Here is a 26,434-nt window from a genome sequence, read left to right as displayed (position 1 = left end):
GTACATTTTTTAGGTCCTATTGTACCTCCATATATCTATATCTTGATTTGGGTTTTTTTCCGCCCTGTGTTTTCTGGGGTGTCTGTGTTTTCAGATAATTGCACTTGCATAGGTGCCAATGTGTATATATGTGCAAATACATGCAAAAATGTTTACAATAGCACATTAAAAAGTATGAAATTTTAGGTTTCATGTTACATCTTCTTTCCTCCCTTTCAAATTGTTAAAATGCTTTCAGATACTTGGTATAGAGATAAAATATTGAAGTAATTACATGGGTAATAAGGACATACTTCATTTGGTCATTAATTGACTTCCAGGCTGAAGTTAATTAGGTGATGATCTAATACATTATGACTTGCCAGAAGAGTGGATTAATGACTGAATAATGATGGATTCTCTGGAATCTTTTCACTTAATTTCCACACCTATATAGAACCAACGTTTTTCGTAGATTCTCGTGCCATTCACTTTATAGTCAAGTCACATTTATTTAGCTGAAGAAATTTATTGGAGTATATTTTTAACAAAACACATTCCTGAAAAATAGTTTTGGTAAAACTCATTAATAAAAAGAGTTTGAAGGAAAAAAAGATGTTGGAAAAAAACCACAAAACAAAACTAAAAATACCCAAACCTTTAGTCTCTTTCTTGGCCAGAGAACTGTGTGTTAAGTGTTTTAATTTCTTGTTTCTGTAAGCTACGGATCTTCTCCTCTTGGCAAATCCAGTTATTGTTACTTTCTGGCAAGTCAGAGTGGTAACTATGGTGTTTGGAACATTTACAGGCCTAATTTTACAATATTAGGTTTCTATGTTAAACTTCAGAAAACTTTTGGTTTGTTTTTTTGTTGGGTTTCTTTTTTTAAGTCTCTGCCATTCAAGATTAATGTCTTGGCGTGTGTGGAATGTTTGGCTGTGTCAATGCACCATAATAAAATTAGCTTTGAATTAAATGCCTGTGGAAGAAGGGAGTATTAGACAAAGTGTAAATGTTGCTTTAAAAAAGTCTTGGCTTACTTATTAGTCATATGGCTTTGAAAAGTCTTCAAATTCTGAGGAAATATTTAGGGAGTCGGTAGAAATCAGTAGATTGTTTCTGGCCATGTGCTGCAAGCAGTATGAGTGGGGAGAGTGACCTGTCATTCTGAGACGATGTTATCTTCTGCTGATACCAGTCCTTTAAGTCCTTATCTTAAAACTTTGTCGAGGCATCTCAGTCACTTCTCAGTGTAGAACGTTTGATAAAGAGGCCTTGTTTTGGTTTGTTACGAGTTTGCAATTTGATCAGAAAAATTGTATGCACAGTTATTGTAGCTTGTAAAAGTACCATTTGTTAGTGTGGTGATTAAATCTAGCTACACTTCAGATAAGCAGGAGAGTCAGATGATTTTATATACATTTAGATTACAGAAATTACTTTGTAAGTAACTTTGTGCTAAACCGAGAGGAACGTTTTAAGGGTTTGTTCTCTTTTTGAGACTGTACATTGTAGAGTTCTGTAATTAATTCTTTTACAGTGAAGACACTGCAGGATGAGACTTTGCTTATCTTTTCACATGGAAAAGCCTAACCTGAATTTTTTGTGTGGATTGAAAATGCTGTGGGTGAGATCAATCTAGAAAACAGCTGAGAGACTTTTTGCTGTTTAGCAGACATATGTAGCTTTCTCATTATGTGTCAATTCTAATAGATTTCTAAACAGGAAAAAAAATTACTGGTTTCTTTTGAATACATGCTTAGCTTGATTACTGATTAGTCTTTTTATTTTCTGTTCCTACAAAACTACTGTATTTTTCATTGTTTGATCCTCAAATATTCCCCATCAATCATAAACATTTTAATTAAAAAAAAAATGCAGAACACAGCAAACTTCTAGCAGGCTGATTTCTAAAATTCCAGGCTATTTACAGTACAAACATAAGGTGCACTGTTAATTATGCTTCAAAAAGACTCAGCTATTATTCTGTCTGGTTTACATAGATAATGTAGAATTCTTACAATTTTGTTGACTTAACTCCATGTCGTTTCTTAACTTTGATCAGTGAAAATTGATGTGTGCTAGATGATAATTACCTGTTATTCTTCTTTCATTAGTCTCTAAATCTTTAACTGAGTGACACAGACATTTTTCCAGCCAGGTGTCTGAAGTCCATCTGCATAAGTGACCCTACTCTGACTCAACCGCCAAGCTACTAATAGCCACTTAAGTTCTGGTCTTGGCATAGACTTTTTCCTGTTTAAGACAGTAGCAAATGTTTTCAAACAAAGTGTCTCCAAATTCAATGACTGAAGGGGGTTCTGCTATCACGAGCGTGGGAGTATCCTTATAGACAACACATTTTGAAGAACCTTTCACTAGGGACTCATAACCGTTCCTCAATATTATCTATGGATCTGGCAGTTTATTCTATCCTGCATACCAGGACTTCGCAGTAGACAGACCAGTAATACGAAGTTTTGGGTACAGCCTGCTAACATCCTGAATCTTGACCAGGAGGCCCATGTGTTACTAGATCATTCCTGTACTAATAAGGGCTTAAAGAGCAGAATTATGTTCTGGTGTCACACTTTGTAGAATGGCAAGAAATATGAAATTATATTGGGGGAGAAGAAAGTGTACCTCAGTTTCAGGCAGAGCTGCAGTTTCCACAGGCTATAGAATCACAAAATGAAATGAGTCTGCTCTTCCTATTTTGTGCAGTATTGTCACTGACTTTTTGAAAGCTGTAATTATTCTTTTTCTATACACTAATGAATAATTAATATCTCACAATTTTTTTGGAGGAGGATTTTTATGCCTATTTTAGACTTTCCCTGCCATCTAGTAGGAAAAAAGGAATTCACTAGTGTACTTTACGATTCCAAGTAGGTAGGTTTTCTGAAACACTACCAGTAGATGGGGACAGGAAGTAATCACTATTGACAGGTATATTCTGTTCCTTTTCTCATTACCTCAGTCTAGATCACTTTCCAGCTGATTGAATGAGGTTTTAAACTTGAGTTTGCCTTTTTGAAATATAACACTATCATTTCAGTAGAATTGTTTTACCACTTTTACGAGGGTCAGGTTTTTTGTGCAATCCAGACTGACTTGGCTTGCCACTTGAGGCAAACAGTGCATCTGCTTTCAAAAAATTTTGGCAGTCTATGGTACTGAAGTACAGATTGGTACTTAGAATCACAAACTAAACCAGTAGAAAACTGCATTAAAAATCCCTGTCTTTCTACAGCGCTACTCATGGCAACACCCAGCAAGAAAGTTTGGAGAATATATATACTATTCTTGTTGCAGCTCCCAGTAGAGCTGACAGGGATGAAAGAGTAGCTAGCTGATTTACTATATACTTTAGAGAATGCCCAGCTGGCAGATAGTTTCTAGAGTCCCAGTGTCAAGTCAGCTAATTAAACTAGCTCTTTATTTACTCCTAATTTGAGGGTGATTAAATAGGAAGTATTTTGACTTACGTTTGCTGTTATTACTGTAAAATACACTGGAAATAATTCTGTGGCATGGATTTTGCAGTGCATTTATCTACTTTCCTACTTTATTTGTAAATGCAAGCTGAAACTTAGTTTTTAGAAAATTCCCATCTATCTCAACACCTGCGCTACTTAGCTTTGTAAAATCAGTCACTAAAACTGTTGACATAAGTAATTGTACACATGCCTAAACCTTGTACCTATGGTATGTTAAAAGGTATAAAGCTAGCAAATTTGCCACCATAGATTATACTTATCTGTAAATTCAGTAAGCTTTTAGGATAACGGCCAGGTGTTTGTCATTTGGATAACAAATTTCTGCTCTTGGCTGTCCTCACCATTATTTTTAGATAACTGCGTTAATAAACAGTGATTGACGATGTCATTGTGCAAAGCAGTTGCTCTGTATGTATGAATTTGTTAACTTGGATCTTTTTTCCTAACATTCAGTATTATGCAGACATTCCAGAAGAAGAGAGAGAAAAGAAACTAGCTTCCTGTTCAAGACACAGATTTCGCTACATTCCTCCAAATACACCTGAAAATTTCTGGGAGGTTGGATTTCCTTCCACCCAAACTTGTGTGGAAAGAGGTTTGTGCAAAAAAGGCTTATGAAGGACTTTTTAAAGCTGACTTCCCCCCACCCCAAAATGGTTCCCTGAAGTTATCTCTAGTTCATAAAGCAGCCTTTCTCAACCTGTCTTGTTGAGGTCTGTTTACTTATTGACAGCCATTATTCTGAATAAATATGGTCTTTTTTTAGCAGCTGCTGTACTACTAGAAGGGAATATAAGGAAACTTTCTTAGAGCCTAGATAGAGAGGGCAGAAATAATTGGGATTTTCATAGAACTTAATTAAAACCCTACATGTCTTTGAACCAAAGCAAGAATTGAGTCAACAATTTGAGTCAAAGGCTGAGGGATTGTACTTACTGAGGCAGCACTGTTGATGTCTTTGTATCTTTAGAGCTCCATAGTACCACATGATAATGGAAATGTTGAATGTAGGGTGTGATTAAATAGCTTTTAATACATATACCCTGCGTGTTAGTGACACGCAAAAGCTGTTGGGCTTTTTTTTCCACTCTGCTTCACAGAAGATTGTTCTTTCTTTCCTAAATAAGTCTAGTAAATTCTAGAGCTTGGTATAAAAATGAGTTTTTACTAATGGTGTTAAAACGTGGTGAGTTTGTAGTGTACTGTATGTAGATTTCTTCAGAAGTGATGAAACTCTGAGGTAAGAAGCCCTGTGTGAACTCTGAGTTATATCTTTATTTGTTCATGCTATTAGCTGTGAAGCATTAATCTTCACTTATTTTTATCTGTTCTAATAACAGTTTCAGGTCAGGCATAGGAAATGTCAGAGATGTGTGTGTCGTCTTGTGTGATAGTGTTGCAGTATCATCCTTAATCTTTCAGAATGGGGAGCCTTGATTTTTAGGGACTTAGCAATTTTCTTAGTGCAAATCATAGGGCTTAAGATATATTGAGTCGTGTTCATTTAAATTTTAAACTGTATTTCCAGGAAATATGTGTATTCCAAACACTGTTCAGAACTTTAAGCCTCACCTGCATTGTGGGGGCAAATGTCAAATTTGCTCTTGAAGCCCTAGTCAAGTTCTCCCTTCTTAAATATCCACGGCAAAGGGTTAGGCTAGTCACAGAATTTGCAGGCCATTAAGCTTCCTTGGGCTTGGTTAGGCTTCAGGAAAATGGTTCTTTGTTTTCCCATTAATATGTCTCTGGTATCACATAAGGAAAAGTAAATCCCTCAGTCCAGCTAGCCAGCACCTCAGGAGCACTGCTGAATTGCCACTTCCTTTGTGAAGTCTTTTTCCTCTCTTGTGTATCCAGTTAAACAGGGCATTTGGCTGAGGCTAATACATTCTTACTTTAAGTAATGAGAGTTCTCACCACTCTAGAACCACCTTTGGTTCTCCCTCATTATCTTTCAAGATGAACAAATCATAGTCCTTCCTCTTCCAACCTGGTTGCCTTTTACATGTTTCAGCCAATGAGAAAGCTGGTTTAAGCTAGGTACGTCCACTTACAACTTCAGAGGATTGAGATATCCTGTTAGGGAGATTGTTACTACACGTTTAGAATCTACTTGCAACCTTGTTAAAAATAGCATCTTGGCTATCTCCTTGTTTTGCTAGAGTGAGAGCTGTTCAGTTGTTAATGGTCCTCAACAGCATGTCAGAGGCAGGCTTGATCAGCTCTTTTTTGGTAAAAATCCATATTTACAAAAATGCAGCAGGAACACCAGAACGAGTTCCCGTGATGAACAATTACAGCTGTCACTCTGAAGTAGCAGGGTACAGAGGATGTGTTTTCTACTTCTTACGGGTATCTTGAACCAACTGTAGTTTGCTGGGTTTCTTAAAAAAACCTGAGTTGCATAGACAGCATTTTCCAACTATGAAGTAGGAATCTGCTAATCTCACTTCAGCGGATGTTAGTGCTGATGAGCAGTAATGGTTTGACAAAAGCCAGGTGCTGTAACTGATTTGCATAAAATGCTTACTATCAGTGTTAGCTAAATTGAGCATGTTATGGAAATTTTCTATATACTTTTCTTAACAGAGTGCTTTCAAGGTGTGTTTGATCTATAGGTTCATGTTTGGCTTTTTCCAGATTGACAAGTCTTTAATAAACAAGAATGCCCTCCAGGCAGAGGGGTATACTGTGTAACCCACAAAGCACATGTGCCTGAAGTTTTCTCTGTATGACTAGGAAATACATTTTTAAAAGTAATGTTTATTAGTCAACTGAATTTGCAGTACCTACATACCTTGTTACTCTTACGTAAAATCTTCTGTAGAAAAGGCGATGAAAAATGCAATTTTGGTTTGAATAGCTGAACAATTGATAGTTTCCATTCTCTTCGATATTATCTGTCTCTGTTGCATTACTATGCAGTCATCTACTAGAAAGCAGCTGAGTGTTTTTATTCATGATAATGTACCCTGGGTTCTCTAATTTTTTGTCAAGTGAGAACCAGTTGCCATAAAAGGAAAGAAAATTCACAAGTTATTTTTTGAGGGTAAACAAAAAATAAAACTTTAAGTTATGCATGGTTTTATATTGTGTTTCTTAACTCAGATTTTTTTCTTATTCTTTTAAGGCTATATTAAAGAGGATCTGTCTTCCTGCCAACGTCCAAAAAGACGGCAGCCTTATGCCGTAATGTTTTCTCCGAAAGGCAAAGAGCAGAAGACATAGGATAGGGAAGTAAGGCACGCCAACTTGAAGAGTATCTTTCCTGTCCTCGGATATTTATAGTTAATATAAACTTGAAATAAAGAACTGTGTTTTTCCACAATGATAGATAAATAGTTTCATTAAATATGTAAATTTTATAAAATTAATTTGAAAAGCTGATGTACCAGGAAAGAAAACTATTTAATGTATGTTTGTTTCATATTGTGTTAATACATTTTGTATTAATTTTCACACCTGTCAGACAATGAGTTTCACCTTTTTTTTGTGTCTTTGAAGTCAACAGCTAAAATTCCAGCAAATCCTGTATAAACTTTTTGTCAGTGGGTTGAAGTCACTGAAATCGGTTGTTCTTGCAAGGTCTAAATGCCTGTCAATGGGAACACAAATACAGATTTTGTAGGGTGCTTTTATGTTGCACTGGATTTTTTTATATAGCCTTCCTCTTTTGGCAGTAATGATTATACCTACTTGTAATAAAGCTGTATTAAATATGAAACATATCTACTGTTAATAGTTTGGAGGTATGCAAACCATGTAGTTTGTGTCTTAAATTTTGGTGTTAAATGTATAGCACCATGTTTTCCTCAGTGTTTAAATTAGAACATCCGGTATTTTTTTTCTTAATTTGGATCTTAAGCATTGTTGTTTCTAAATTTGGATGGCAGCTATGCACAGAGTTGTCCTAGATGATGGCTGTTGCTGTCCACTAGATTATGAAGGATTCTCCATAGATATTTGAAACTAATATTTTGTAGCAGGGGGATATAGTATCATACTTGCGTTTGGGGAGTAAGAGCATACAGTATCATAGAGACAAGGTAATGCTTTTACATAGGTAAGCAGGCCAAAGATCACTATAAGATGCTTAGGAATAACGTAGCATTCTAGAATAGAATAAAACGTTCAAGCAGCTACAGTCAAGACTTAGGCTCAACCAGTGAGAATTCTCTTTAAAAAGAGATCATAAAGCAAGCAACTATTTAAATGCCTTAACCCAAAATAGAAGAATAGAAATTCATTAGAAGAATAGCCTTTCTATTCTTGTATTTTATATATTTGTGTGTGTATTTAAAAACTTGGTGTGTAGGACCATGTAATTCTAGGTGTAGTTGTATAGGAGTGGCAGTTGGCTCTGCAGGTGGAGAGGTTCTGGCATATGCCTAAAAAGAAAACTAAACAAAAAATTAATTTAACATTAAGGAACACAAAATTCTCTTAGGTTGAAATTACAGGCCTTGTGGAAAAATAGAAGATGGTGTATCACTAGGCGCTGTCCACATCCTACCTGCATAGTTGATTGATTTGGTTTCACAGGGATCCTAAGGCATAGCAAAGGCATGAAGCCAAATAACAGTGAAAACTTCAGTGTTTCCCATATATGCTAACGCATGCTGACAATAACTGTTTACACACTGTATAAGTTCATTTCTTGGAGCAGGTAGTCAAAGAATCCCTCCGAAGGTAAGTCTAGTTTCCTGAAGATAACTTCAAAGAAAATTGACAAGTGCTGCCAAGAAGGTGGAATTCTTGCACGTATCATGAAAATTGTTTTAAGAAAACTGTTACATGCTCTGAATAAATATTTATCTATTTAAAAAAAAGTTGTTGACAAAGTAAGGTAGGAGGGTGCTTTTAACTAGGGAGAACCTTTACAAAGTAGAAGTTATGTCCACAAAAAGAAAAGTACAGGCACATTGAAGCAAATTTTCATGTGATAATCTACAAAGTAGGCTATATGAAAAAGTTTCTTGAATTAGTTCTTAAAAACAGGATTTATAATTATCAGAAGGAGCAAATGTCACAGTAAGTTAGTAGAATCCAGTGGTAATAGGAGCATTCAAAGGTAAGATGATGAGAAAAGTTGGGATTTTTGCAGTGATGTTCACTATGGGAGTGCCTGGAGAACCTTCCCTTGCAGGGCGTGTGGGCAGAGCTGTTGCAAACTGAAGGGGCAGGAAAGGGCAATGAAATGAGTGTCAGGAAGCTGCCGGGGCTGGAGCCTACTCCCATGGATTTGAAGAAGAAATTGCTGACCCCTTCACTGTGACATGGGACTTGTCACTTAAAGCAGCTTTGGTCAAGGAGCACAAAGTGACTAATCTGCCATCAGACTTCAAAAAAAAAAAAAAAAAAAAGATTCAAGGAGATCAGTGGAGCTGCAGCCTGATGAGTTTTACATAGTATTGGAAAAGTGGGCTAATCAACAAGAGTATAACCAACAAGATTTTCAGACCTATGGATAAATAGAGTGTGAAAAGACTTTTAAAGGAGAGTCATTCTGATGGTCTTTTAAGCTTTTTGAAAGTATGAAAGCATCATCATCTGACAGCCTGTAGTAGAACCAGCCTGTCAGGATATAAAAGGAGAGGTTCTTTCCTAGATGACACCTGTTTGAACCACGACAGTGGGAGGAAATTGCAGTGGAGCTCTGCTAGGACCTGTTTCATTCAGCCTATTCCAAGTGTTGAGAAAGGGTGGAGGGCAAAGCTGAAAGTTGGTTAAATTATTCACTGTGCAAGTAGAACGGCAATGTAGAAAAGAAGGGGGGAATTTGCAAAACAGGAGGTAAGATTCGACGCCTTCACACAAGGAGTGTAGTGTGATAGATGCCAATAAAGTCATGAAGTGTGGAAGCAGTAAATAGGAAGGGTTGCTCACTAAGGGGCAGGAGGTTTAATTACAAGCAGAAAGGAGCGGTTAGATTCTGTGAGGATATTGCTGCTCCACTAGAGGACAGTAGGGACCTGCTTTTGTGCTTAAAACAATAGAAGTACCAAGTTAGCCATTTTTTTTCAGTTGCCTGTGAATATTTTGATCTCTTGCCTAGCTGTTCTAGTGCCAGAAAATATATTTCACTATTGAGCTCAGACTTCATCTTGATAACCAAGAGATCAATTTTAAAAATCTAGAAACACAAATAGAGACAGAGTATGGTTTCCTTTCCAGAAAGTAAGAGAAGTTCCTATAGAAATACCGGAAGTCTGAGCAACTTTTGTGTACCAAAAAAGGTAACTGAATTTTATGTTTTAGAAGTTCAGTTAAAGATTTTTATTTGCTGTAATTTCTAATGGCAATTTCTAATTATTGCTTACCTATATTTTTAGCAAACTCTTGAAAGAATATACTTTTTTGTTCAGAGGAAATGGAAGGAAAAAGGGAGCCAGTCAAACTCAGCAAGGAAATTCTGCTGAAAAAATAAATTAGAATGTTATGTTCATAATTAGCTTTGGCCGTCTTTGTCCTCTTTATGGCATGGCAGCACGTGACCACAGTCAGTGGCGCTGTCAGAGGAGTGGACTGTCAGCTTTGAGCTGGTTTTTTCCACATCTGTAAGCAGTGAAGAAGAAGGGGAATTCTGGATAAAAACTGTAAACTGAAGTCAGTTCATGTCTTTGGAGGAGATTGGGACAATTGACTAAAACCAATGTTTGAGCCAAGTATTCATGTATGTTTTTACATGAAACCAATGCTCACCAGGTGAGGGGCCGGGGGGAATTTCTTCAAGTGTATTCAGGTATGAGCATCCAAATGGGAATCTCTGAATAGCAGTGCCTGTTGGGTCATACCTCCACCATCTGGCACTCCTGCCAGGGCAGCCACAGCTGTCTTCTAGTCTTGTACTTGTCTCTGACAGTGTCTGAGGATTCAGCTGTGTCTGCAGGCTGCCTCTTCTCATTCTGTGAAATAAGGGAAGACTTAGCATAATCGGTGCTAGGATTTGTGCATCTTTTTTAACAGATAACACAGATATATAGATAATGCATTAGCCATGACTGAGAGAACCTGAAGGCTTGAAGTTTGCGTAGTAACAGCTCCCAAAGAGACAGTAATATCTAAAACTTATCCATTTGACATCATCAAAACCAACTAACCAACTGTTAGGATGGGTGTGGTTTCTGAAAGTCAGATTTTCTTAACTCGGATCCAAGATAATGCTCAAGGGTTCCAGCAAAGCTTTTTCTGGACTACCGGAGTACAGAGCATTGCCCCTGTTACTCCTAGTGATTCTTAGCGTCTATCCAAGTTTGCGATGCTCAGACACAGGCATAGGCCCAATGATCATACAGCCTTCAAGTTGGTGGCTTAGTGTAATTCCCAAGGTTTTAAAGATGGCAAGTTGATGGCTTTAGCACATCCAGACTGCTATCTGTCCGGTCTGCAAACAGACCTCGGCCTGAGAAACAAGCCTTTGATCATAAAACTTGTCTTGAGCTGCTTGGAGCACAGAAGTCAGACAAATTGTTAAGATGTCCAGAGGCCATCTGTGTTTTCAGCCCTGCCTGCAAGGCCAATTTGGTCATTGGTTGCTTTAATTAATTGTGCTTTTGAACTTTGCCTTTCTCACACAGAAAGAATGAATGGCTTGTCCCTAATGAAGCAGGAGGAAAACAATGTCTGTCCGCTGATTAATGGAAACTACTGTCAAAAAAAAAAATAATTCAAGAGAACAAAATTATAGGTGGGGGAAGAGCAGAGGAAGAGGCAGAGGGAGGGGTTGATACATCATGGGGTGCCTGTGGACACTTACTTTTAGAAATAATCAACATTAAAATCAGCCTAGCCTTGCCAGCTCTGATCTTCAAAGAAAGGGCTTTGCTGCATTCAGATAAAACAGTTGTGGGGAATTTAGAACAACAAGCTGATGATACCTTTTGTGTGTGTTATTGCAGAAAGACTGCTTGGTCTGAACAGATTCAGCCTTTGCTTTGTTCCTGCACAGAGTGAGTGTAAAGTTTCCAGGAGTGTCTCAGTGTACAGGTATGAACAGGTAGCTAGGGAGGGAGGGAGCGAGACAATGCAGAAATAAGCTCAAATTGTGACTTAACAGAAGATGGATCAAGCTTGCTTCATGCCCACGTTGAACGGTTTCATTAGATAAAAACTGAAATGTAAAGCGTTTTCCTCAGAATTCCTCTTGCTTCTTTTAGTCTGTGCTTTGTGTGCAGTCTTGGAGGACAATTGCTGTTCCTGTGTGTGAGCACGTGGAAAAATTTTGTGCTGTAGTTTGCCTTCCATGAATTACTGTAGAGGTTACAAAGTAATGGATCAGCACAGGCTGGGTTGCTGTGTCTTAGAACAAGGGTGTGCTATAAAAATACACCATGCATTTTGACCATCAAATTTGAAATTATGAGTGCTGTACATACAGATAAATCTCTTCTCCCCTCGATGGTCATACTAATATGACATTTTTCCTGGGTTACAATTGTCTTCTGTCTCCTGCTTTTTAATCTTCTCCTTTTTAGAATACTTTTAGGATATACGTGTGGCTAGATATTAGGCATCCTGGGCACAGTGCTTGAGGTGCAAGCATCATCACAGCAGAGCCGTGTGGACACCCAGGTGGTTACTGCATCACCTTCACTGTGAAGAGCGGCACTGGGAGTCTCCAGTCAAGGACAGTGACATCTGTCTCCCACACTTGGCAGTGGTGGGAGGTGACCCTGTCCAGCAGGAACTTCAAGAAGAACATTTGAAGACCGCTTGTCCTTGGGTGGTTTTCGCCTGCATTCCAGCTGCAGCCACGAACAAAGCTAATCAGAGCCTCATGCATAGCCAAGGCTCCTTTTTGGCATCTTGTTAGGAAAATCAGTTGGAGCTCAAGGTCAACGTGGGAGAACAGTTTTTCATTGCAGACAGGAAAGCTGATTTAATCTAAAAGCATGTGTATTTCTTGGGAAGGCACTCCCCAAACTAGAATATGTTTCCGGATCAGAACAGTAGCATTTGGTACATGCCTTTCACACCGGTAAGTGGCTGTGCTTGGAACTAACCAACGCACAAGCAAAGTTGTAAATACAATCTGGTGACAGACATGGGAGATTCAGACAAGAAAAGTGAGGAAAATATCCCCAGAAATAATGGTAGGAAGAGTCCCATGTCTACCTCTATTCCAGCCATTTCTTCTCTGAAGATACCACTACCATGTGTTGATGACACATATTAATACATATTAACTACTGTACCAGAATAAATATAATATTAACCACAATTTGGAAATACAGAAGATCTCCCTTTTTTTTTCTTCTTATTTCCGAGTAATCGAGGTAGTGCTCCTTGATGTTCTTATCTAGGACTTTAAACTTCAGAGTAGAGATCAATTAGGTCTTTCATTTTTTTAATGTTTAATATGCACAACTTTAATAACTGTTTTGAATTAATTCATTTTCACTTACTTAAGACCTTACATCATGTTGTTTATACTCAGCCAACAGCTTCATGTGAAGGCTTTAAAAAAACTCGCAGTAGTAGAAAAGGCAAGACCTTTATATGCCTGTGCTCCAAAGACTGTAGGAATAGACAGGATGCTACTTTGCGGATCAGACACATGGGAAACAAGAAGCAGGGGAGACAGTATTCAGATACAGTCATCAGCTCAAATCCACGTGCTGATGAAAGCCACCCAGTTCCCTCACAGGCAAAATTACCAAGTGGATGAGTCTTTTCAGAACAGTTTTGAATAAAGGGAGAATAAAATAAGGCTCGATAAGAAAGAAATAACGATTTGGGGCCTCTGGGAATCTGTTACATGTGCTTTATTCGTGCCCTTGGGTAAATCAGTTGTGGGAATAGATAAAGAGATTAAATACAGCCTTTGAAATTACATTCCCAACGACTCACCCTTCTCATTTCAAGAGAGCTTGGGAATTTAAGCTGCAATTGAAAAGAAGCATAAAATAAAATAAAATAAAATGCTAACATTATCTTGGATAATGTGTATCAGATAGAGTTCATATTCTTCTGATGTTGAAAAGATATCCTAGAAGAGGCAATTATTTTAATTCAAATATTCTTTTGCTTAAGCCAGTTTGCAAAAATACAGGTACTCTATCACACAAGTGTAAGGATGAATATAATCAGAACGAAGACAAATAGCTGCAAATCAGAAAAGCTGATTTCCTGTTTTTATTCCACGGAAACATCCAGTATCTCAAATTGTAGTAACATTCCACTTTGAAATAAAAAGCCAAAATTTTCCACAAAATTACATCTACGAGAATTGGTTTTGAAACATTAGACTCCTTAAAGTATTTCACTCTGTCCTAATGCAGTTCAGTTTATATTGTTTACTGTCAAATTAATAGAAGCAGACAACAAACTCAAACTCATCATGACAACCCTCCCTGAAATCACTGTGCTCTTTATATGCATCTCTTAAGTGTTTTGCTTGCTGAGTATCAACTTAATATTTTTCAGTTTGCTAGCCTGCCAAATATGCTCCATTAATTGCTAATAAATTAGCAAATCGTTCAGACAAACCAATGGGACTTTGGAAGTTTAGTCCTAACCATTTGACACTTAAGCAAGGAAAAAAGGAAATACAAAAAGTTAAAAAGAATAATTTTTTAGCCATACTTCCCTCCTTGTCTCTTGGTCTATAATAGATAAGCACATGAAATTATCGGAAATATGACTCTCTCCTTCTCAAGCCTGTGTTGAAAGAGTTAATTGTTTAAGGGGAGGGGAGTGTCAAAAAGCCCTTTTTATTCCTTAACCTCTGATTACTGACACACAGTATTTTCTTAGTGACTCTTGAAAGGTATTAAGCATTCCTGAGGAAGCAATTGCATTTATGTCTCATCTGCTCCGTCTTCTGCCTTAGTTAATGGAGAGCATCCAGCCAGGGGAGCCTTGGGTTAGTGGTGCTTACTGGTAAGCCACTCCACAAGGCACTCATCAAGACTTTGTAAGGCTCTTCTCCATGCTTAGAATAAGCAAAGGAGGCTTTTGTAAAAATTGTATCAAGGCGTTAGATGACCAAACACTTCTAACATAGTATTATGGAAGCTAAGATTTCATAAGTCCTTAAAGGGGATCAATACTTTTGAAAAAAGACAGGCATGTGCTGTGAAGACTGGTGGTCTCCACGCTGTACCAGCTGTTTAAAGTTACTGCATATATGATCTCCTCGCAGAAAGGGGTTCATTTATAAAAGCATTTATGTTCCTTAAAGCAAATGTGAACTAGCACTGAAACAATTTTTTAAAAAATGTATTTCCCTTTATGATGAAAACTATTTCCAGTTCAGTATATATAAAAATGGATCTCAGGGGTTTCTCAGAAGAAATCTTCTGCAGAATCTGTTTATCCTAGAACTGAACCGGGAAGGACATGAGAATATGAACACCAAGACTCAAGGCATTTATTACCAAGAGACTACAAATTATCTTTCCAAATGGGTATATAAACTTGACATGACCTACTCTAGGAGCTCTCACCCGTGTCCCTGTAACACATGGTAGCTCTACTTACATCAGGCAAAGACACCCACAAGCTGTAGTAAGCACTGAGTCATTCTCCTAGAGGGAGCTGCCTTCAATGTACAGTTACAAGATTTGCAGGCGTCTCCCAAAGACCAACACTTCTTCTGTCTGCCACTCTAATTTGCTGCCTAGAGGTAGCACCCTGCTTTAATCTGCCTAACTCTTCCAAGTCCTAGGTGTACGTACCTTTCCAGGAACAAAACTAATGCTTGCCTGCCAAGGCTCATCATCTGCATTCCTTGTGGCAAAATGTTTTCCTCAGCAATTTCCCATTTCTCTCACAATTCTGTATTCAGGCTTTTGGCTCAGAGTAACTTGAAATGTTTTCAAAAGGGGATCTTGTTTCAAAGGGCAAGAGATTCAAGGTGCTCTGAAACACAACAGAGTTCAGCAACTGGAAAGCAAGGTGCTGTAATTCACATCCCATTGCAAGAAGCTTGACTGTAGGTTGGGGCACTGCCAGAGGGCAACCCACGTGGAGGGAGTTTTGTGTGATGGTATTCTGTGTCCCCAGAGTTTGAGAAGCATGTTATCATAAGGATGCCCAAGACCCCTTTGTCTTTCTGGCCTATTCTACAGCCACTTTCAAAACTCACCATCTGGACAACCCTACTCTGGCGGCTTTCCTTCGGCCATCATACAACTGGTGGCTGTGGAATCATACATATCAAGTTGGCATACTGTATATTAAGTCTTAGTTGCCTCTTTTTCTTCATCTTTTACCGCTCAGGCAGAGGGAACTGCATCTTTTTTACGTATTTGTGCTATATACTAACCAAGAATAAATCATGCAAGTGGAAAAATATAAGGAACAAAGCATAGAAAAATAAAATAATGTGATTATGTCTGTGGCTGCTGTTCCCATGGACCTCAAGCAGAACATCTGCTGCTCTGCACATCTTTCATTCTTTTGAAAGGTAAAAAAAAAGCTACAACGTAAAAGACCTGACGTTCCTTGGCCATGGCTGATGCCGAAGTGGAGAATTTTCCAGGGAGGATCTCCGAACTGCCCACTCACTAGCCTATTCAATTTTTTAAGGCTTTGGGATAATACAGGCTCATTTATTGTGCAGAAGTGGCCTGCATGTAACTTCATATCAAGGAGGTTTGATGATTTTTCAACACATGAAATTCCAGGATTTTCCTGGCCTACTGACAGCCCTTCTGAGCTCTTTCTCTTTTGCTACTTACATGTGTGTATTTAGGTATTTTGTTTGTGTTTTCAGGCCATTGCCCTTTCCCATTTTCATTGCTGCAATGCTTCTGAGGGTTGTGATCTCACCGCCAAGCCCACAGCTGCTGCAACACTACAGCTCCAGCCCCTACAATCAAATGCTTGCATACATCTCTGCGTTTACCTAAACAAAGCTTTCAGAATAACCTGGGACGGCAAAAAGCTTTCTGTATGTCAGACCTAGTGTTGTTAAGTCATATGACAAAAGGCTCATGCCCTGACACAGAGGAGCACGAGGCGTGACAGCAGGTGGGGCCACCCTAATAACCTCTCTGGGGACACACGTGGGCTGGGGCTGACATCATCAGGTAAGACAGAGGGAGAAGCTCTCCTGAGCACCTCACAGACTGGGGGTGGCACGCTACGGGGTGCAGGAGAACAACACCTGGGGATGGCACAAACTTATAGGATGTCACAGGGAGGAACCAAAAGTGGCGAAAGGGAGGGATCGTGGTGGTTTGGGGAATAACAAGTGTGGGAAAATTAGGGGATAAAAGAGGCCAGTGGCTGGTCAGGTCAGTACACTTGTCTGGTCGTGCCCTGTGTTTCATTGCTGCTGTCTGTCTTACCTGCTCATTAAACTCCATTTCTAACTATCTCCTGGGTAAGGGGGTCCCTACTGTTGCTGGCAGGCAAGTGGGGTAGATGGCTTGGGAGCCAGGCATGAAAGCGGAGATAAGCCCAGGCCAGATGCATGTGTGACAGCTGGAGGAGCTGGCTGCCAGCAAGGCCATTGGGTCCAGGCCAGCTGCAGGGGCAACTGTGAGGTCTGGAGTCCAATGTGAGACCCGTCTCTGCACACGCATGTCTGTCTGTCTGTCTGTGCCATGGGAGATGCAAGCACCCAGGGCCAGCCACCTGTAGACTGGGTGTCCATGGCCAGTTACTGGAGGGATCCGTAGCCTCTTGCAAGGGAGTCTGTGTGCTTGCAACTGGAGTGGAGCTGGGGCCCTTGGGGGCTCGTGTCCCCCAGAGTTGCCAGCAGCTACTGGATAGATTGGGTGTGTGAGGACAGCTGCCATCCACATGGTGGGTAGGTGTGGATTTCCCAATGGTGTACCTTCATCCTGATCAGATGCAGAGGGAGACAGGACCAGAGCTATTTGGGTTGCTTGAGCAAGTGCTGTGTTTTCTGGGTGTGCTGGTTTAGACTGGGATACAGTTAATTTTTTCCGTAGTACCTTGCATGGGGCTATGTTTTGGATTTGTGCTGAGAACAGTGTTGATAATACAGAGATATTTTTGTCATTGCTGAGGAGATTACACAGCATCAGGCCTTCTCTGCTTCTCACCCCACCCCACCAGCGAGCAGGCTGGGGTGCACAAGATGCTGAGAGGGGACACAGCTGGGACAGCCGACCCCAACTGGCCAAAGGGATGTTCCTTACCACATGACACTACACTCAGCAATAGAAAGCTGGGGGAAGAAGAAGGAAGGGGTGATGTTCAGAATGATGATGTTTGCCTTCCTGTGTGACGGAGCCCAGCTTTCCTGGAAATGGCTGAACACCTGCCTGCCGATGAGAAGTGGTGAATGAATTCCTTGTTTTGCTTTGCTTGTGGCTTTTGCTTTGCCTATTAAGCTGTCTTTATCTCAACCCACGAGTTTTCTCACTATTACCCCTCTGATTCCCTCCTCCATCCCACCAGGGGGACAATGATTGAGCAGCTGTGTGGGGCTGAGCTGCTGGGGAGGGTTAAACCACAACATTGGGTTGTGCTGTGTGGCCCCATGCACACTGGTTTTGTGTGTGTGCCTGTTGGGAATTCATGCGCAGCCTGGCTACAGGCCACCCTTACCCGTCGGGCTGCTGAGTCCAGCACCTCCCAACAAGCAAAGTTTCATGAACATCAGAATAGAGTCCCCACATCCAGGGTCTGCTGAAAACAGTGGGGATAAGTGACCTGAAGTCTGGTATTAAATGAGTTTTAGAATATTGGGGTATCTGAATGAAGGATTTCTCTTAAACAAGGAAGATTTACAGACACATGGGGTCTGCCTGGTCTTTGCTGGCGGCTGCTTAGGGATGTGTATGGGGGAAGTAATTTCTAACTGCTGCACTGTCACCTCTAACTCAGCGCCTACACAGAAATAAGAGAAAGAAACTATGGAGGGAAAAACTTGAAGCTGCAACTAGTGCAGAGTCTGCAGCTTCTCCCATTGGATTTCATTATTGCAGGGACATGCCTCCAGGATGGCCGTGCTTGTGGGTTTCATTCTCCCATGCTGCGAGGGATTATACAGCTTCCAGCACAAGATCATCACCTACATGACCTGGGGCTGCAGGTCCCTCCTACTATCCAGTTACCAGGAATTTTCCAGTAAGTGAGAACCCACTGGGAGGTGTCAGTGATAAAAGCCAACCTGAGAAGAACCCTCTCAGTGTCAGCATTGAGAACACTAATAAATCATTTAGCCCAGCACTTCTAAATAACAGTCCCAAAGCAACAATATTTACATAAGTTTCTCCAGCTCATGCACAGATGGCCTCCTACTGCTTATGCTGCGAGAGAGCTCTCAGCGTAAGCAAGAAGCACCCTGAATGAGAGAACAGCTCAGGTTATTTATGGGGACAGTTTGCATGCTTAGCTTCGGGGGCTAAACAGTGCAAAATAAAACAGAGAGTATTTCCTATGAGTCTAGGAATTCTGACCTGTTTCTAAACAAGCATCTGTTTGAGCATCAAAACCATAAACAAGCACAGGAAAAACCCTGCGAAAGCAGAGCAATGGAAAGTTTTCAAAACCTCTTTAAAATCCCTGAGAGCCTTTAGAATTTCTGAGATTCTTTTAAAATTCCCTTTCAAATTCCTGAGACGTGGTATCGAGTGGAAACATCACCTTGGGACTTGCCAGGACAACTGGCTGCGTTGGCTGTGGTGCTGCTCGGAAGAACTGATCCACTGCCCAGCTGAGCAGAGATGGCATGGGGGATGCCTTGTGTTCTCCCACCAGGAAAACAAAAGACAAGGTGAAAGCAGGTCAGCAGTATTCACTTGTCTGCCTTCTGGTCCCAAGTGAGACAGTTTCACTTTACAAGCATTGCTAAGTGTGAATAGCTGGCCCACACTCACTTTCCCCCGCAAAGTAGCTTTTTTAAGTACCTTTTTTTAAGCTATGTATTGATACGAGGCAATCTTGTCACATGAGATGCACGCACAGTTAGGGCTGTGACACGGCCCTGTGCTGAAGGCTTTGGTTGCAGCCTCACGTTGAAAAAAAGAGTAAGAAAAAAAATCTTTCCTCATTTCTAATGCTTTCCATGAAATAAGTGATGGCCAAAAAAAAAAAAAAAAAAAAAAAAAAAGGAAGAAAAAACCCAGGAGGTAATAAACATGTCAGTTCCAGAGGGCTGCTTTGGAGGTGTCCTTGGGGACAAGCTTGGGTTTACCTGGTCAGGTTTGCAAACTGGGCAGCCAGCATCACTGGGCCTCCTCTTTGTATTGTCACCTCCCATTTGCTTCTGTGCGGGCTGTGCTCCTGCAGGCGGTTCAATAGGCAGATAGCTCACTTAGTCGGAGTCCTACCTGCAGGGTGGGCATGGGCATCCATCCCTGTTTGCATCACACCGTACTGACATCCACCACCTACGTGCAGGTGTGACATTGCTACCACAAAGCAGGAACATCCTCTGCCTCAGAAAAGCTGTACCAGCAGGAGTGTGGAGCACATCTCAACATGATGGTCCCTCAGCAGAGACCACTTCTCAGCCCCCACTGACATTTTCAGCTCCCAGATGAATGCGAGTTAGGATTTAATTCCACCCAACAGCCTCATAATAAGAAACAGATTAAAACCTGGAGGAGCATACTAATTTAAAAAGCCATTACACCAGAACAGTGAATAAGGCACTAGCTCCGTGGAGTACGGTAGAGAAGTAATCCCAGCCCAGAACAATACCATCAGGTGCCGATATCACCGTGTGACTTTCCTTGCAAGACTTGTGTCCCATTCGGCAGCACTTTGCACAGCTGGGGCTGGGCCCCCCTTTGTCCAAGACACTCATCTCCCTGGCTTGTGCCTGTATCCCCAATCTCCTCTCTAAAGCCAGAGTATTTTAACTTTGCATGATCTCTCTTCTCTGGGACTGGGGGAAAGGAAAAGATACATGGTCCCTTGTCTCTCCCCTTGCTCAGACATGCAGTTCCCTTGCCCTGGGAAAGTTACCTGAGACAGCAGAGTCACCATGAACATGGGGTCAGTGAGTCACAGGAGTCAGGGGAGGAAAAGAAGGAAGCTGCTGTACACAGGCAGATGGGCACATGTAGCTTCCAAGGAGACCAATGTAGGAAAAAGTGTATGGGACTCCTGCTACCCCTTCTGTGCTGCTGCCCCCCCCATCCAGCAAAGTTGCAGTGCCCAGAAGGATTAGATCAGTGGGGAAATCAGAGTTAACAAAGCAGGCATCCCTGTCCTAAACCACTGATTCCTTGCCCCAAAGTTGAGTAGCACCGAAAACCTGACAGCATGTGGCAACAAGCATCCCCCATTGTTGCAATAAGGGGCCTTAAAGAAGAGAGGAGACATGGAGGAGAAATGCACACTTTGGGAGAAGCGAGCAGGCTTGGAGAGGCACAGGAGAAGAGTGGCTTAACGCTCAATCTAAAGGAGGCTGAGATGGGACTTCAAATTCAGCTGTCTAGGAGAAGGAAGGCTGATCCCTCAGTTCCACGCTATGTGGCAAAGACACTCTAAAGTGACTGAAACAGCTGGGTGAATGTCTTAAGAAAAAGAAAAAGGATCTCTCTAGCCTCCACTTAATATACAGTCTGCTCACTCAGCAGGCAGACATTTCTGGTGCAGGGATTTACAAAGCACATATCAGGGAAACGAACAGTGAAACATGCAGGTCAGAGTGGGTGGTCAATACGGTGACCCAAATGCAAAATGGCCTGGCACTATCTGTTCCACATCATTGCACCGAGCATTTGTACGTGCCGCATGGACGGCCCTCCTCACTGAGGGCCAGATCCTGGCAAAGATCCCCTTTCCCCGTACTGAAATTTTAAAACTATAAGGCAGCTCCAAGGCTTGGTCCATATGTCAAAAATATAGTCATGAGAAGAGCTGCACATCTAGTAGGAGCAGAGGTCCACTAAACCACAGCTGTGACTTAAAGAGTATAGATGAAGACCCAGGTAAAGTATAGCAACCTGTTCTTTGCACCATACAGCATTCCAGCTTCCCACAGTTCGGAGATTTCTGCACCAGAGGTTATGTCTGGACCATTGTCTGGACGTATAGCTTACTCACATCCTCCATGGAGAAGGGAGGCTTGTTCCCGTGTGAAATAAGCAGATATCCCAGTGGAAGTACTAATGAGCAAAACGCCTCCGTGGGACAGCGTGGTCTCACATGCCACAACGCTGAGGGTTGGGAGCATCCTGCCACCCTGTCAAAGGGTCCCAGCTTGGAGCTTGCTAAGGCTCTGACTAGCTAATGGTATCCCCGTGCTGGGCGTTGAAGGAAATATTTCCTTTTTTTCCTTTCAGACTGTGTTGAGGTTGCCTCTGTGCTGTGGGGCTGCCTTAGCAATGCTTGCTCATGGCAGGCGAAATCCAAACCTCTGATGAGAAGTCCCTCCTCAGTCTTGCTTTAGGACCCACCTTCCTCAAGCAGCGGCAACGAGCTGTACACCCAGCAGCAGCTTGAAGCCGGGGAGAAGGAGCAGGCTGGCCAGCAGAAGCTGATGGTGTCCGCATTGCCCTGTGACCCACCTGGAGGTGCTGGTGGACCTCAGGAGGCGCGGCGCTCAGCAGGAGAGCGGTGCTGGTGCTGCCCTCGGGGCACTGCTGTTTGCTGCTGGCTGAGCGAATGTTGAAAGCATAGACCGTTTCCATGAAAAATCCTCAGGAAAAGCGATCTTCCGCCACTGTGCCAAGGAGGGGGATGCAATCCCTAGGGAAGCTCTGCAGGCAGCTGAAGTCTGTGCACCAGCCTTGACTGGCTGGTTTAGGCCAAGCCGGAGAGGTGGAGGCCTTCCTACAGTTCCTTATCCCCTCGGATCGGCACGTGCATGGCTTTGGACACAGGCTTGGATCTGTGAAGACTAAGATTCGGTTTTAATCACGTCTTTAAGGGAATATAACAAAAAGACGTGAGCATATTGGTTTGAGGTTTGAATACCTAATGGAGCAAATACCAACCAAAACCGCAACTGCTATAATTATCCACTGTGTAACAGAGATTTCGGTTCACCGTCACAGTAATTTAAAAAGTAAGGCGTTACCTGCATGTAAATCATAAGAGTATTTTTTAAAAAGGCAATAATCCTAGAACAATTTGATTTGCTCTAGTAACACGTTCTGAAAGTCAAATTTCTATTTATTTATAGACAATAAAAAAGAAAATATTATGCCTGTTTTCATGTGGCAGACTTAGAAAACAAAAAACCGTCACAGGAAAAGCATTTGTGATGGAAAATTACTGTCCTCTCCCTGGGACAGCTCAGCCTGTGAGAAAGAAAGGGAGGGCAAAGATATATTTTTATATATATATATATATATATATATATATATATATGTATTCATTGATATATATATGTATAGACTCTGCATATGTCTTTATATGTATATATTTATATAGAGAAGCAAGAATCATAATTTCAGGAGAAACTAATATGAATATTTTTAGTTAACACAAGAAGAAATAATACTGTTTCTTAGGCTAGAAGGGAGCAACATGTGCTCCACAAATGCACACGTCCTTGGCTGGAGCCCCAGACATTAGCAGTTTTAGTGATGGTATGAATGAAAGGCAAATAAATCCAGGCCCTGGTTCCCACCACCACAGCTCCTAGCACGTGTCCCAAAGACATGAAGTGCATCTGGGTATGGAAAAGCATGCACAGGGGCCTAAGCGCTTCCCCAGCTTTCCCATGGGAAGACTTCAGGGGGGCTATGGGCTCTATAGGAGCCTTATATGCTGCACTCCATGTTTGTGAAAAGCAATTATAATGTCAATCATAATACTTGTCTTCTTTCTGTGTAATAAAGAGCATCCCTAAGAGAAAGAACATCTCATTCAAACTCCTTTGCTCTGCTGCACCCTGTATTTCCCAAGCTTTGTCTAAGCCAATCCCAACAAACCCCGGCACCAACCCCCTTCCTTCTCCATCTGCCTCAGGAGCTCAGCACTTCCATAAGCAAAGCCGTTGTCAACTTGCATCCCAGAAAATCAGCATCCAAAACCATCAGCTGGTGCTTTTGTAAATAAAAAGGGAGGCCCATTGGATAAAACCCATTGGAGACTGGGCAGATGCTCTGCGCCTGTGCGTGTACACATGCACCGTGCCACCTACCTGGGTGGATGAGCAGTGGGCACTGAGGCAAACTTCACACGCAGTGATGCCATCCAACTTATGAGGAAAAAACCCTCCACCAACTCTTCCAGAAAAAAAAAAAAAAAAAAAAAAAAAAAAAAGCCTTGAACAAACCAGCCCCAGGCCATTTCAGCCAACGACAAAGCTAACAAGCAAATCAAACAGAGAAATATCCCAGCAGACCTCAACTGGCTGAACAAACAAACGGAGAAACTCAGGTTCCAAAGAGCAGGGGAGGTGGATTATGAAACAAGATTTTTGATACAAAAGGAAGCTTACAGCTATCTCTGGTGATTAGACATGGAAGAGAAAGGTCGCTCTGGGTGTCAGACCACACTTCACACACACGGAGGTTATTCAATCAATATTTGTCCTGGAATCACATGCAGCGGAAAAATTTTCAAGTGAATGGTCAGCAGAATTTAACGCTTGTATTCATTCATGTTGTGCTCTTGGATGCACATGTGCTTTTAAATCTAGCACAACCTAAGCTTCAGAATCCAGCAGGTTTTTAAGCAAAATACAGAAAAACCTTGGAATGAAACACTCAATTTGTATAAGCCTTTCAGTTACATCTTTGGCAGGACAGAGACCCCTCAACTATGATTTTAGAAACGGATCTGTGGTAGGAGAGAGATTATTTGAATCTCCATGTTCTGGACCTAACAGGAAAAATAATTTAGTTAAGGCTCCAGAAAGACAACCCTGTCCACAGAAACCTCCCTGAAGCAGAAGGGAGGGATTTATTCCTGCCATCGCTGTGTTCCCGGGCCATGATGCTGCACTGGCATTAGAGGTTTTATTTAGGGTCATGGCAGTAACAGCGGCAAGATATAATCCTCTGATGAACGGACAGCTGTTACCCCCTGCCTTCATGAAAACGATGATCTCAGGTTGAGGATATTGTTGCCTTGAATCATCATATTTTTATTTTATCCCCCCATGAATTTGCCACAGCAGATTGTTTGCTTATATTCGGATCATGAGTTCATGAGTCTTTTTTCCCCCACCTGGCAAGAGTTAAAGGAAATTTGACCATAGGGGCCCTAAGCCTGGACTTTAGAATTTGGCTGCAAATAATGATGATTAAAAACACAAACAAAACAAAACAAAAACAGACAAACCCCAACCCTCTTGCCTAGTGACTTAATGACAAAACACACGCAAGGCACAGCACAAAACCCAGTTCACTTCAGGTTGTGATACAGCTGATGAGTGGCATTCAGATAACTGTCACAGGGGCGAGATGCCTCCCACTCCTTAAAACAGTCGTTTTGTGAGACTGAAGTGAGCTATTAGCGCTCTCTAGGATTGCATAGGGGTTAATTGCAGATGCACAGGGGATAGCCTGGAAGAGGAGAGGAGAGGAAAACTCTATTCAGCACAGAGAGTTACAGAACAAAGGCAAATACAGAGGCAGGGTGGCTGCTTCAAGGCAGAAGCTTTCAGGGACAAGTTTGTTTTAATAGCCTAGCTGGAAATTCACTGGAAAAACAGCTCCATCAGCCCTGGTCAGGAAGAGTGAGGGCAGAGATCATGTTCCTCTGGCAGTCTGTCCTGCCAAAGCAGCCGTGCTCCAGCACAAGACAAAGCATTGCCATATCCTGCATCTGATGTGCTTTCTTCCTTGTGCAGCTAATGCAAAAGAAAAAAAAGCCTCTGAGCTGGTCACACTGCATTAAAGATCACTTTGACGGACTTCAAACAGCCTGCTGAAATCATCCACTGTGCAGACAGTGTCGCTCTGCTTCCAGGGGAGGTGCTTTGGGAGGGCAGAAGGATGAGTGGGGAGTGCTGCCCAGGTCAGGGACCACATCTATGTCCAGGGGAAACCCTCTCTCTCCACATGGTGGGTGGAAAACTGGCAACTCCCATGCTGACAGGGTTTGACATAGCACTGTCCTGGGGCATTCATGGCAAAAATCAGTCCTGCTTCTCTTGCAAACCATTTCTCTTCCACCTGCGCACCTCCTCCCCTCTAAAAACACTCACCCTCAGGGCAATGCTGACCCACATTGCTGCTGTTTGGGGAGAGGAAACCCCCTATTCAAAGTGGGGCATCCTGATACAAAACAAGGTTTATCCTGTAAATGCTGAACAGGGCTGGTACATTTCATGTGGGGAGTTGCTCTTTCTAGGTTTCACCCACAAAAGGCTCTTGCATTTATATTTCCTAACACTTGCAAGGGAATATTCGAAGTGGAGAGGGCAAAGAAAAACCCTTCATGAACATGATCTGCCCCTTCCAGAGCTTTGGCCCTCAGTCTGTTTGGTACTGGGCATTACAGTGTCCTGCCTCACCGCATGCTGTCCTCTGGCTCTGAACTGGGGCAAACCTGCACAGAGTTGAGCACAATTAAAATGATGCTTTGCTCTGTAATATATTTCCTTAAATAGCCACACACTTGGCCTAAAATGTCTTGGCTTGATGCCCTTTAAGATACCAGCTTTGGAAACAATTGCATACTGGATTTGAGCATTTGAAGTTCTGGAACAAATGACCCTACCTGCATTTGTCATCTTCTTACCTTTATGAGCCATCGTCCTCCTGCTCCTCTCTGCAGTCCAGATATGCTTCATACAGAGTGATAAAAAGCAACATATCCCTCACTTATCTTGTTCAGGCTGGCAAGCAAATATTCAAGGCTCAAGACCAGCAGATGGCTATTCAAACAAATTCACATCTTATTGAGTCTACAAAGGATTAACACACCCATGTTTTCACTGTGCAGTTCTCCTGTGAGCTGTAAGGGCTGTTGTAAAGACAGAAGCTGTGAACGGTTGTTTCCAAGGGCACAGTATGATTCATGATATATTATGAAATATTATATTTGGTCCACTGAAATGCTGATTAGGTGTCAGGCAGTTTAAAATTCCTGTACCTTCTTAAGAACAAAAATAGGGGGAG

The 26,434-nt window shown here is 41.6% G+C and overlaps 1 protein-coding gene and 1 long non-coding RNA gene across 5 annotated transcripts in view; one reads left to right on the top strand and one right to left on the bottom strand.

The window, feature by feature from the left end:
* Positions 1-7,117, top strand: part of RBBP8 (RB binding protein 8, endonuclease) — a 45,490-nt gene extending 38,373 nt beyond the window's left edge. For all 3 annotated transcript variants that reach the window (XM_037380603.1, XM_037380602.1, XM_037380601.1), the window contains exons 18-19: positions 3,933-4,074; positions 6,610-7,117. In XM_037380603.1, coding sequence (XP_037236500.1) covers positions 3,933-4,074; positions 6,610-6,707 — 240 coding nt within the window. In that variant the 3' untranslated portion in view covers positions 6,708-7,117. The remainder of the gene's footprint in view (positions 1-3,932; positions 4,075-6,609) is intronic.
* The window catches only part of LOC119144796, a 41,650-nt gene extending 17,934 nt beyond the window's left edge, over positions 1-23,716 (bottom strand). The window contains exons 1-3 of one of the 2 annotated variants that reach the window (XR_005103216.1): positions 23,506-23,716; positions 10,274-10,384; positions 9,804-9,891 (exon numbers count right to left, since the gene is read on the bottom strand). This is a non-coding gene — a long non-coding RNA (uncharacterized LOC119144796). Of the gene's footprint in view, positions 1-9,803; positions 9,892-10,273; positions 10,385-23,505 lie in introns of those variants that run through there. The other variant, XR_005103215.1, reaches the window with a different exon arrangement.
* Between the last annotated feature and the right edge of the window lie 2,718 nt (positions 23,717-26,434).

The sequence above is a fragment of the Falco rusticolus genome, chromosome 3 (assembly GCF_015220075.1).
Source record: "Falco rusticolus isolate bFalRus1 chromosome 3, bFalRus1.pri, whole genome shotgun sequence".
Taxonomy (NCBI): Eukaryota; Metazoa; Chordata; class Aves; order Falconiformes; family Falconidae; genus Falco; species Falco rusticolus.
The sequence above is the reverse complement of the archived record's forward strand: the minus strand, read 5'-3'. Positions and strand labels throughout refer to the sequence as shown.